This window comes from Diaporthe amygdali, assembly GCF_026229845.1.
Source record: "Diaporthe amygdali strain CAA958 chromosome Unknown NODE_7_length_1459731_cov_64_868725, whole genome shotgun sequence".
In the NCBI taxonomy this organism is placed as follows: Eukaryota; Fungi; Ascomycota; class Sordariomycetes; order Diaporthales; family Diaporthaceae; genus Diaporthe; species Diaporthe amygdali.
The window spans coordinates 211708-224544 of NW_026517027.1; the positions used below are offsets into that span (position 1 = coordinate 211708).

At 51.9% G+C, this 12837-nt stretch overlaps 5 protein-coding genes across 5 annotated transcripts; 1 reads left to right on the top strand and 4 right to left on the bottom strand.

Annotated features, from left to right (window-relative positions):
* Nucleotides 1-391: 391 nt before the first annotated feature.
* Nucleotides 392-1431, bottom strand: J7T55_013682 (uncharacterized protein; the record flags this gene model as incomplete). Its single annotated transcript, XM_053140577.1, has 2 exons — nt 392-1197; nt 1296-1431. 2 exons carry the CDS (start codon nt 1429-1431, stop codon nt 392-394), a joined length of 942 nt encoding a protein of 313 aa, XP_052996020.1.
* Nucleotides 1432-1734: 303 nt separating this feature from the next.
* On the top strand, nt 1735-2235 carry J7T55_013683 (DRAP deaminase; the record flags this gene model as incomplete). The annotated part of the gene is made up of 1 exon (XM_053140579.1): nt 1735-2235. One exon carries the CDS (start codon nt 1735-1737, stop codon nt 2233-2235), a length of 501 nt encoding a protein of 166 aa, XP_052996021.1.
* Nucleotides 2236-3101: 866 nt separating this feature from the next.
* On the bottom strand, nt 3102-9440 carry J7T55_013684 (uncharacterized protein; the record flags this gene model as incomplete). The annotated part of the gene is made up of 1 exon (XM_053140580.1): nt 3102-9440. One exon carries the CDS (start codon nt 9438-9440, stop codon nt 3102-3104), a length of 6339 nt encoding a protein of 2112 aa, XP_052996022.1.
* A 100-nt stretch (nt 9441-9540) lies between these two features.
* On the bottom strand, nt 9541-11140 carry J7T55_013685 (uncharacterized protein; the record flags this gene model as incomplete). Its single annotated transcript, XM_053140581.1, has 2 exons — nt 9541-10535; nt 10585-11140. The coding sequence occupies 2 exons, from the start codon at nt 11138-11140 to the stop codon at nt 9541-9543; spliced, it is 1551 nt and encodes a 516-aa protein (XP_052996023.1).
* Nucleotides 11141-11901: 761 nt separating this feature from the next.
* J7T55_013686 (uncharacterized protein) lies at nt 11902-12790 on the bottom strand (the record flags this gene model as incomplete). Its single annotated transcript, XM_053140582.1, has 3 exons — nt 11902-12335; nt 12398-12647; nt 12713-12790. 3 exons carry the CDS (start codon nt 12788-12790, stop codon nt 11902-11904), a joined length of 762 nt encoding a protein of 253 aa, XP_052996024.1.
* Nucleotides 12791-12837: the final 47 nt, after the last annotated feature.

Consider the following 12837-nt stretch of genomic DNA (forward strand, 5'->3'; position numbering starts at 1 on the left):
CGCTCTCAAGCTGTGGGTAAGTGAGCGAGGACTTTATTTGTAGTGGGTAACCGTCCATAGAACCTAGCCAACTGGTAGTAGTTGTGTCACAGTATAGCGTCCGTTGGAACTAGTTTTTGCGTGGTACCACGTTCTCAAATACAGATCGAAAACTCGTGATGGGCTGCGACCTGGATGTCTCTCGCCTTGCCTTGCAAGCACAAGATGAGGAATGAAACGGCGAGTGCATCGCACTGAGTGGGTTTGTTATCATTACCTTCACTCTCGGAGTATCTATGTATTCAGAGTCAAAACCATGTCCTATCGATCACAAGAGACCCAGTCATAGTCCCATAACCGTCAACGCCCGAACGCCAAACCAAATTTTCATGAACATGGCTGCGAGCATACCTCAGCGCCTCGATTTCTTAGCTGGTTTGGGCCCTGGGTCTCCAGACGCCTTATTCTTGCCGAGTCTCGCAGCAGCAGCCTGGAAAGCCGCCTCGTCCGGCTCCTCCTCAACGACCTTCTTCTTCCTGCCCTTGGCCGACTGCTTTGCCGAGCTACCGCCGTATTTCTCTACCAGGTGGTCGAAGAAGTCCTCGCCGCGGTCCTTTTGCCTGCTTTTTATCAGGGCCGCGAGGCTGTCCTCCGATTTGTCCTTGCCCTTCGACTTTCCCTTGCCCTTTGCGCCCTTCTTGTCGCCGAACAGCTTGTCGTGCACCCCCAGCTCCTTTGCGTAGTCCTCGGCCTCCTGCGCCTCGCCCTGCGCAGCCTTGACCCGCGCCTGCTTGGACTTGGCGCTCTCTTTCGTGTAGGCCTTGAACGCCTTCACGTCGCCGCTCTCGATTGCCTCGTCAATGATGCGCCTGAAGCGCTCGTCATCCACCAGGACATCGCTCAGCATGACCGACTCGTAGACGCCGTCCATGTCACCCTTGGACTGCTCGTATGCGATGAGGATGTCGTCCTTCTCCTCGTCGCTGCCCTTGTACTTGGCGGCAAATTTGTTGATGGCATCTTCGCTGATGGCCTCTGCGAACTGCTCGCGGTAGTACTCGGACCAGTTGAAGCCTTCCGAGTCGACTATGGATTCGGAGGTGGAGCCGGTGGCATCGTACCTCTTGCGCCGGGCTGGATCGGAGAGGATGGCGTAGGCGAAGGCGATGCTCTGGAATGCGGTCGTGGCTTCTTCTTTTTGGTCTTCTGGGACCTTGTCTGTTTGATGGAATGAGTGGTGAGTATTAACAATTATAGATGTGCAGATATATGCATTGAGTGTGTCTCAGCCATGATGAGGGCCTGAGAAGACGTACCTGGATGAGTCTTGAGGGAAGCCTTTCGGTATGCTTTCTTGATTTCATCGGGTGTTGCAGTGCGCTCGAGGCCGAGGACCTCATAAGGGTCAATCACTGGTGGCTCGGCGGCCATGTTGTCTTCGCTGTCAGACATTTTGAATCGTTGATGTTTGAAAACGCAAAATGTCGTTGTAATGCCTTGACCTTGCGTCGTTGGGAGACGCGACTCGACGCGCCCAGCTGCAGTCCAGGGTCCAAATGGAAGTGGAGCCGCCGTACGTCAAGGTGGGGGCTGTCTTTTTGCCGAGCTCGGCAGCGAACCTAGGGTTGACTGCAGCTCCCCGAACAGGCTACATGCAGAGCTTCGATGTCACTTGTCCAACTTTGTCTTTAACTTCATCTTGTTTATAACAAGATCGTCGATTTCTTGCAGTCGATTTACGGCAGGACTGCTACGATGTCTGATATCAAACCAAATGATCACCGTGCTTACATGGAACTCGCACTCGACTTGGCAAGGAAATCTCCTCCCAAGCCTACAAATTACAGAGTAGGGGCAGTGGTGGTAGACCAATCCACCAACGAGGTGTTGGCAAACGGATACACCCTGGAGCTGGAAGGAAATACACACGCAGAACAGTGCTGCTTGATAAAGCTGGCAAAAGCTCACGGCGTGCCAGAAGAGGACCTTGCTCAAGTACTGCCCCAGAACCTGGCCCTCTACACCACCGTGGAGCCTTGCTCACATCGCCTCAGCGGCAACAAACCTTGTGCTGAGAGAATTCTACATCTTGCTGGAGTCATTAAGACCGTTTATGTTGGTGTCATGGAGCCAAAGGAATTTGTGGCAGAAAACACAGGCCGAGATGCTTTGGAGAAGGCAGGCATTCAATTCATCCATGTCGAGGGACTGGAAGACGAAATACTCAGCGTTGCCAAAGCCGGGCATGAGCCTTAGGACAAAGAATCTGCTCCAAACACAGAGATAGAAGTGCTGCCTCGGGGAGATTCAATACGACACTCACCACAGACTCAGACTGCATCCTGGCCTCGGACATTGCTGGTCTTGAGTACCATCCAAACAGCCTACTCTTTCCAGAACTTAGGCAATATTATCAGCACATTGCAACCTTTGAAAAGGCAGGCATGGGGCCTTCCGGTTCCGTATGGGATACCGATGGGGACCAAATATACAGAGAGACACAGCTGCCCACCCTATCGTCAAATCTATCTCAAAGACAAACATACCTCACGCGAAGGACTCACTACCGGATCTATTGCTTCTCAGTCTGGATTCGGAAATAAGTGTAAGATGATGCCTGTCAAGCTGGAGGGGGTTCTATCAACGCATTGGAACTGGCTAGACGGTCATGGAAAACCCAAGGGTCGCGTCCTCGTGTTCTTTTACACACGACCAAGGATGTGAGAGAACACACACGTCTGTCCGATATCCAACATGTCAACCTGTAAACACTTTCTATCAGATGCAGTAGACTATGGCACATCCTTTTGGTGGATATCTGTCAACCTAAGATTCATTGCTCTATTTTCGTCTTAACCAAACAAGTCCCTGCATTATGTAGAACTAAGAGGCAGCATGAAAACGGTATCATAAATTAATCACTTCTTAATGACAGGCTAATTACGGCGGATATACCTGCCTTGAAAGGGGCTCATCGTTCACATCGATTCGGGAGACACTAGGCACAGGACGCGCGAGATTGGTGGGAGATTGCCAAAACATCAATTCCTCGTTCGGCTATTTGAAAGGCTAGCCCTGGCACTTGCATGTGCCCTAAATACAGTGAATATCGCGAATACGTCTCAATCTTTGGAAGAAAATGAAAAAAGATCTCCATCCTCATCGGTTTCCTCTCCGCTTTGCCGTTCCTCTCCCGCCCCTTCTTCCTTATCGTTGTCTGTGCCAGCAGCAATACCGACCGCTTGTTCCAGAGGGCCAACTCTGCTACTGGACGTCTCACTAGATTTGGCCTCCTCGTCATCTTCCTGCGTACGGCACCAAGCTTCAGTTTCCTCGGCCGTCTCGTCCCTCTCCCTCAGACTGTAGAGCAGCTTCTTGGTATCGATGCCGCTATACCACATATATGCCCGGTCTATGGCGTCACGGGTGTTTTGGGTGAATTTGAGCTTCTTGCCATGCTTATGCAGGATGTCTGTGAGTTTGACAGGATCAATTTTAGTGACTAAAGCGGAGAAGAGTTCTTCTGTGATTGAAAGGCCTGGTTCGTGCGTGAGAAATACATCCAGGGCTGCGGAACTTCCAGAAAGTGACATAACCTCGGCTATCATGTCCGGGACGAGCCTGATTTCTGGGTCAAAGTAGAGAAGCCACCAGAGCATGTCGGCCTTGTATTGGGTCAAAGGTGCCTCGTATGCAAGGAACGATGCGGCGTCTTGCAACATACCGTTGGCCGGGCCGAATCGCTCGAGCAGGAATTGGAGGTCCTCACTGGTTCTGGCAGTCTTTAACATCAGCTCTGTGACGGCAAGGGACGGTTTGCGTCCCCAGATAGTATCGAGGACCGAAGTCTGGCTGTCGCAACGGCCGCTGAGGTTTAACGCTTTGAGCACAATGCTCTCGGTGATTTCAAGACTGTCGTCGCTGTTCAGGAGCAATTCAAAAAGACCAAGCTCCTGTTGATTCTCCATAATTGCGGGAGTCACCTTGCACACAGGGAGGAATTCGAGCAAACTTTTCAGCGTGTCCAAGCGAAGTTCAACCATGAGCATTTTCTCTGTTATGCCCAAGCCGCCGCTGCGTTCGAAGAGCAGCTTCAAACTGTCTATTTCCGGGCTCTTTTCCAACTCGAGTAAGCGCACAATTAGATTCTCAGAGACAAGCATCTCTTTGTTGGTCTCAAGTAGCGATGCCAGTACGCAAGCGCCGTGGCGGATCCGAGCTGCCGCCAGGATGTCGTGCTCGCTGAGCTGCATACCAGGCGAGGCCCGGAGGATGATATTGGGCAAGTTGTGTTCACCATGGCCTCCGTCTGATGTATAGTCCAAGTGGGCCCGATAGCTGCTGAGGGCAAGCGTAAGGGCGGGTTCGCCCGCCTGGCTTGCTACTGCGACGGAGGCTCCATGCTGCAGCAGCTTGAAGGCGATATCTTTGTTGTTCATGGCGCAGGCTAATTGCAGTGGTGTTCTGTATGCTTGATGCATGTAATTCACGCCGGCCCCCTGCTCGAGGAGCAGGGAGACGACATCAAGATCCTCCCCGCAAATTGCCGCGAACAGAGGGGTTTCAAAGTAGCCACTGATGGAGTTGACATCAGCTCCACCCTCAACCAATTTTGTGACTATTGCGGTGCTGCCGATTAGACATGCTATGTGCAAGGGCTTGCCGAATGCACACTCATCTACGTCCGGATCTGCTCCGTGATCGATGAGAAGCTGCACAATGGTCATGCACTTACGGATGTCTCGTATCTTAGTGACAGGTGGAGAATAGGATTTCCAAATACGGGACTTGTCATTGTAGTTGTGGCCGCATGATAGGCTCTTGCTGAGCGTGCTCTCGGGCTGAAAGTCCTCTAAGCAGGGTCCAGCGCAAGTAAGAAGAGCGCACATCAATGGTGTTCCCTCCCTCGGGCTCTTGTAATGAACATCTGCGCCTCTCTGAACGAGAACCCGAGATACTTCATCCCTCAACTCGCGAGCTGCCACATGTATGGGGCGATCTGCGGTTGTTTTTTCTCCCTCGACACTCATGCCGGCATCCAACATGGAAACCACGTTAGAAACCGAGCCCGAAAAGCAGACTAAAGCGAATCGCTGCTGGGTTGGAGGGAGATAATCGAGCAAAAGGCATATGATTGAATCGTTCGGTTGGTCTTGTCGGACTACTGCGTCCAAAGCCTCGTCGATGATTGTCTCTGGCTGGTCGTGATTGCCGTAAATGCTTTCGAGGAGTAGTTCGACTAGGTCGACACTTCCTCCACAACAAGCCCTGAGGAGGCAATTCGGATAATTTGAACCTGCCGCTACGGCACCTTTAGCCAGAAGCTCTCTGACAATTGAGAGGTCGGCAACCTTGTCAACGGCCTCCAGCAGAGCAGTTCTCCCGCAGCTGACATGATTAATCTCGGCCCCTGCAACCAGCAGTCGTCGGACTATGTACAGATCATTCTTCTGCACAGCAGCGAGTAACGCTGGTCCAGCCGGAGGAATGGCCATGTCCTTATTTACATCTGCACCATTTGTCAGGAGGAGCTCGATAATCTGCACATGACCTCCATCAATAGCCGCGTGGAGAGGACTGGCCTGTTCCAGGTCAACCGTGGACGAGTTACTGTCGCTCGGCTTGCCAGATATGTCGACCGGTGCACCCGCCTCAAGCAAGGCAGTGGTGATATTGACACAGCCTTGCCGACAGGCTAGTATCAGTGGATGTGACCAGCAGCTGTCGTCTTCATGCACATCTGCGCCCGCCTCGAGGAGTGCGTTGACGATGTTGATATCGCCACTTGCAACCGCCAACTGCAGAGCACTTTCATACCGGTTTCCATAGAATTTAGGCTTGAAGTCAATGTCGGCGCCATAGGACAATAAGAGATGGACAATATCGCTATGGCCACCAACAATTGCTGCTCGCAGGGCGCTGTGCCATAGTTGTCCTTGAATATAGGACCGCCGAAAGAAGGCGTCTTCATCGGGTATGTTGATATTCACGCTGGCGCCATGCTCAAGAAGGAGTCTTACAATGCCATGGTGCCCGCTGCCTGCAGCGGCCAGAATAGGGATGCCATGGTAATCTCCGGACCCGTTGGGATCTGTTCCACGTGATAGGAGTAGCTCAATAAAGTCTCGCTTTCCGAGTTGGCAGGCCGCCTCCAAAACAAACAAATAATTCATGTCGTCGGTCTTCTGATATGAATAGTGTCGAAGTAATAGTTCAAGTAGTTCGAGTACGGCGGGGAGTCCATCCTTCAAGACGTGTGCCGGGACTTCACGTTCCCGAACACCGTCAACTGGGCGATCCTTGATTTTACGAAAGAATTTTGCAACCCTTTCGATAATGACTTGTGCTTTCTCAAAATCCACTGGAAAAGCCCCTCCAGCCTCCAGAATCATCTGTACGATACTGGCTGAGCCCCACTCCCTGGCCATCGCCGCATCCATAGCTGATTTACCATCGTGCACGCGAGTGACATCCGCACCGGCATCGATGAGTTGCCTTACCACAGTTTCAGGGCAGATATTAGCAGCAACCTGAATGGGGGACGCATCCTGACCGCTCAAAGCCGACGGATCAGCCCCATGGGCCAGAAGGCATGTCACAATTTCTGTTCTCCTTAGCAACTTTTCCTCGCCTATGGCCTGGAATGATTCACCCCAGAAGGGAGACTGCCCAAAAGACCGCAGGGCTACTTGTAGCAGGCTTGTGAGACGTCCTTCCCTTGAATGTTCCTCGCCTTCGTAAGAACAATGGTCAAGGGGGTCGTCGGCGACCTTCATGTTCACATCCATTTTCAGCTCTTCCACAAGGTATCTGATGATATCGGGGTAGGATTTACTGCATGCTATGCAGGCGAGTCGTCCCAACAGTGTTACATTACGCCCCGAACCCTCGCTTCCTGATAGAAGGAGTTTGAGCACACTGATATCATTGTTCTCTGCGGCTGCGATACAAGCTTCATCTGATACGAGGCGTTCCTGCGGGAACAGCAGATGCAGATGGCGAAGCAAGATCACCAACAGAGGCTCGTGGCCGGCTTTTGCTGCGAGCTCGATTCCCCTTGTGAAGGCTGCACGGTCCAAAAGAGCTTCAAATTTGCACTCAAGGATAGAGCACACACCGTCCTCGTCTCCAGATGTGCATGCCCACATGAAGTCGTGCTTGATTTGCTCCGCATCGATGACACCGTCCCTGTATTTTTCATGGCTGGGGGGCCATTTCAACCGCAGCTGATTGATTTCATCGGTCGTGATTCCATTCTCAGATGCCACACCCAGAGCAAACTCTATCGTGTTGTGACTCTTTCTTTCCCCAGCGGCTTTGAGTATCAGCAAAACATACCTCCTAATTGGTCTCCGTCGTATCATCCACTCCAAAAGTACTTCCAGTACTTTGACTTGGTCGTAGGCAGCGGCTGATTCCATCGCGTTCAGAACAACACTCTCCTTTGTTGCATGCCAGCCTTGATCTAGATTTTCTAAATACAATCTTTCATTTAGGTAGAGTCGGGCCATCCCCACTTGACCCGTTGCCGCGCAGGCCTCGAGGGTGGACTTGTATCGTTTTGCGAACACTGAATCCCATTTCGTGTGACGATTAGACCCTTTTCTGGCCCCAGGAATATTCCGATCAGGAGTAACGTGTTCAAATAAATGAAGGAACGGCGATGGAGACGGTGGCAATAGCGGGGAGAAGTGCCGGTATGCTATATTTGGCGGCGGTTCCTTGAACTTGTAGCCTCGCATCAAGAGTAACAGCACGATTTCTTGATGTCCTCCTTCGGCAGCAGCGTGGAAAGCATCTAGAGAATATCCCTGTGCATAAACATCGGCGCCAGCATCTACCAAGACCTCAACGGTCTCTTTGTGTCCCGTGTAGGCAGCGGCTTGTAGCGCAGTGCCGAAGGTGCCCCCTTGGTGGTTGACATCTGCCCCTTCTTGAATTAGCAGCTTCACGATCACCGCATATCCCTTAGCTGCAGCAGCATGAAGAGCATCATCCAACGAGCCCGACTTAGCTCCCGCCCCGTACTCCATGAGGAGCTGAACGGTAGACATTCGGCCCATTAAACATGCCGAGCGCAAGGGCGTCCCGAGCTCGCCTTTGGCTTCGATGTCCATACCTATGCCATCGAGGAACCGGATTATCTCATTATGGCCATATGTTGCCGCGGCTGCCACAGAATCGGCTGCAAGCAGCATCGAAGGGTCTGGTGCACGGCTGAGAAACTTTTGTAAGACGCCTAGCTGTCCGCCCTTGATTGCCTTCGTCGTCCTTGCTTTCTGCCTATCGATCATATCTTTTTGCCAAAATGAATTAAAAATCGGCTTTTGAAGTTCAGAGAGGAGGTTGACGAGACCAAATTCAGCAGCGATATGCAATGCATGCTCGTAATCTGCCTCCGTTTTAATAGTTCCGCCTTGGATAAGGATAATGGCGATATCCTCATGATCCCCATGGGCAGAAGCCTCCAAGGCATTCTGGAACCTCTTTCCGCACGTGCTGGAAGCCCCGTGGCTAAGAAGCTGTTTTACCGCCTCGTCGTGACCTCCGTAGCAAGCTGCATGTAGAGGGCTGCCGTATCTCCCGCACTCCACATTCACATCCGCACCCTGATCGATGAGAATGGATACGGTAGACGCGTGACCCAGTGCGGCTGCAAGATAGACAGCTGTATGACCTAGCCTGTTTTCTTGGTTCCAGTCTGTCTCGGGGTTCGACTCGGCGACGAGTTCAAGCAGCCCATTAATGCCAAAAACGGCGGCCAAAAAGATTGGAGATGACTGTTCGTTGGGTATGGCATCGAGTGCTGGCTTCATGGGGTGATGATACGGTAACAGCACAGCCAACTCCGCGGCTGTGTCCATCCAGACTTCAAAAGAAAGACTGGGCGTCATGTCGTCCTTGTCGACAACGAAAGACAGCATGCGTAGGAAGAGGTCATCCTGTGCCTCGGGTACTTCAGCACCTTTCAAGTGCACTGCCCAGTACATTGCGGCGTAAACGTAGAGGCTGATGGGCTGTACTTCTAAGGGCTGGCCATCCGGGGGACCGCGCGAGCAGACCTCGATACAAGTGGAAGTCAGGAGACCGTGTGATAGATAAGGGGAGAAGAGATCTTGCTTGGCGCGGAGAAGGTATTCTTTTATCGACTGATGCGCGAATCTAACGGCATCTCGTTTTATATCCGCGACGATTAGATGTGCGCACATGTCCGACACTTGTATGGGCTGAATAGTTGTAGAATTGGCACTGGCAAGAGACATGGCAGCCATCAGAGCCGACAAGGTCAGCGGCGATTTCATGTATAACAGCCATGAGAAGACATGGATGACAAATGAGCGAGTCGCGTCTCCGCCGCTCAGAACCTGGTGCAGAGTCTCTTCATAGAGCTGATCCAAATCGGCCAGAATATTGGTCTCCAAGGCCGGCAGCAGATCGTCTTCATGTTTGATCTTGCGCATTCTTAGCTGTTGAATTTGGCGTTGAACCCAGAGGAACCTTTTCTCAAGTTAGATCTTATTTGCAGCACTAAAAATATCAGAGCGTCGTTCAAGGTGGTTCTTACATCTCGCCAGCACCGCTCAACAGTGCATCGGCTATCGCCGTCCGCACCTCAGAAGATATGCGCCCATTCATGAGCCTCGCGTTGTCAAGCTCTCGAAGAATAAATTCTTGCATATCCCCGCGCACATTGGAACTGGTGATACTCACTGTCTTCGCGGAAGAGAAAGATGAAAGGACTTCGCTATCATTTCTACTCGTCATAAAGATTTTGACGACATTAGCTGCCTCGTTAAGGATTCGGTTGAGTTCATCAAATAGAACAAAGCGCCAAGAGTCCTGGATCTGATCGATCGCGTCGAAAATAATAGTGATGGGACTATCATTAGCGAGCTCAATTATAAGATCCACGCAATGTTTTGTCTTAAGCCTGGGAAGATCGAGGCCGCTGAGGTCAGCGGACTTCGATCGCTGCTCGAATTCAGTGTCAAGTAAGCACTGAACTCTTGGCTGGGTCTCATCTGTGATAGCTAGTTGTCGTAGTATACTCCGCAGTATTTCATCCGCCGACGACCGCTCTGGTTCCGAGTCCGTCTTCAAACAGTAGAAATATGCGAATGGAGCAGACAAGGCCTGCGAGGCGGCTGTTTTGAGTAGCTCATCGACCACCACTGAACACAAGTGCGTCTTGCCCGAGCCGGGAATCCCGTGAAGAAGAAGCACTGATGGTGAGCTGGATTGACACCAGTCCTTGTATTCGCGATGTTGCAGAAGCCACTGGCCAAAATTTGGTGCGCGATATTCGGTAATCGTTTCGTGGTGGGCAGAGTAGGGCGATGTTGACAACCACCTGACCATTTTCACATGGCGTTCACGATCTAACATCCGGCTGGCGATACTTGCCTGGTCTACCAGTCGAACAACAGAAATTTCCAGAGAATGCAACACTTTGACGTCGTCGAGTTTGGCAAGCTTCAAAACTTCGTCCTCCCGCTTTAGAATGCACTGCATCTGCTCCTCGTCGCCCAGCCTGAAAGGAGCTTTCGCCAGTCGCACTTTGGGCGTTAGTCTGAGATCGAAGCTCGAGTCTGATTCAAAACATACCTAAAGTCTTCTCCGACAGAATGTCCACTGCCCGCGCCAGGTATGTCAGAACTTCTGTGTAAAGGCTGGTAAGGGCGTCATCCAAAGCCGACGGTACCGGAGCATTCCGCGGCAGATACAGAAGCTCAAACTCTTTATAGCGAGTGACTAGCCGTGAGATGATCTCGATATCCACCATCAGGGCCCCGTATTGCTGGATGTCGTTGACCGTGGCCTGTAATAAGAAACGCACTGCTGCCCAGGGGAATGAGGCCTGAGTTGTGTCGAACTGGACGGCGGTGTCGCCAATCTCTTTGAAGCGGACGACCCATCTGGCGATCTTCTCAAGAACATCGCGCACAATCACTGCCTCACCATTCGGCAACTTGACTTTCCAGCGTTTCCGGAGACTCGTGTCCCTCTTATCCTCAGCAGCCCTCAGAACGGCCGCCAAGATGTCGCGCTTGTGTGTCTTTGCCTGGCCCAAGCTTGACTTGAGGTCCTCATTCAGCTTGCTGAAGGCTTTGTCCCAAAGACTGCCGGTGAGATTTTGATAAGGTGATGCGGAAGGCGCCATGACTTGCTCGATTGCTGAGCACAGTTGGTCCTCAGACTCATATTCTTATGCACAGATTCTCTGATATCGAAGCCTTCACAGAGGCGAGGATGATGCTACCAGTGAGAACACTGTGCCGGAAGCTGACCTGGACTGCAGTCTGCGGGCGCTTAGGCACAACAAGTACGTGAGTGGCACAGCTAAATTTCTTTACCCAAAAAATGGGGTCTTTCAAGGCGGGGTGGTGGGGTGGGCTTCTTCGAAGACTCCGATGATAGTATTAGGCTCTGAATTGAGGAGATGGTCACTGAGGGTTTAAGAGCACGTCTCTACCATGAAAACTTCCACGGCCAATCCCGGCCCCAAATCAATATGGAGGTTGAGTATCATTGATCAAAGAACTGTATTGTTAGAGCACAAGGGCGGACCTTCAGAGCAATTTCAGAACTGTAAATGCTAGATTTGTAGTCAGGTTGATGATAAGAGCAAATATGCGGTGCTGTATGGAGCATCTCCCTTGTCCGTTTGGCTTTTCCTGTCCTTCTCTTTTGTATCCTATCTGATTGGATGTCAGAACTCATAAACCTCTAAAACCTATGTGTGCCGGAGCATGGGCTTGGCCTCGAAACGCGACGCACCCTGACACGATACAATGGAGCCTACAGAGGTGCTGACCAGAAGTCCGAGAAGGGCGAGGTCCACGGCAGGACATCATGTTTTGGCATGTAAAGAACCAGAATTTGAATAGGAAACATCACTTATGAGTTAATATTTCATCTCGGTCAAAAAGCTAGCTGCTTTGCCTTGCCTTCCGGAGAGCAGCTCACAAACCGCCACCGCCTGGGATTCCACATCGGGACGGCGTTGAGCATGATCCACTTGACAGCGCCCTTGAGTGGCGGAAACACCTCGTGCCACATACCCCCTTCAAAGTCGACCGTGTCCATGTTCAGAAAGAAGACCGGGAGGACGTTGAACACGAACCCAAGGCTGAGCTGTTTCTTGCCGGCCGCGTCCGCGATGCCCAGGACGTCGATGGGGTTCTCGGGGGCGCTGTACTTGGATAGCGCCACGATAGAAGGTGGTTCCGCCTTTAGATGTGAATAAAGGGGGTCTTTGAACGAGTCCATGATGGCGATAAGCTCGACAGCCGAGAAGCTGGCGCCTTCTTTCTGGAGGTAAGCCTTGAAGCGAGCCATGCCTCCATGAAACGCAGCTACAGATGATGGATCAGTCTTTGGACTCCTAGTCCTTGGTGTGGAAGCAGCCACAACGCACTGTGCTCGTCGACTGCGGTACTCATTAGGCCCGTTTTGCCAGCGGCCTTATCGAGGTTGGGGAAGAGCTCTGTCTCTTCGTAGTGGTGGTGCTGATGGACACAGTCGTGCCACGCTATGCAGTAGCCTGCAAAGTCCAGCTTGTCTGTATCAGGCACGCGTGGGGCCTGCTGGTATATGCTGTTGAAGCCGCGGATGAAGGCATTGTGGCTCAAGGCCATGTGAGAAGCCTCTACTGTGAATGGATCGGTCTGTAGAAATTTATTAGAGAAGAGTCTCGGTAGCGTGTTTCGCAGTGGCTACAACGTGAACCTACCTCGCCTGTCTCAAACTGTGGCGTGGGTATGACCTCCAGCGGTGAGTTTGTATACATGGGAGGGGAGGTGGTTGCCATGGCGGTGGTTCGAGGTGATCTGAGTGTAGTAGAAAGTGATGTTCAGC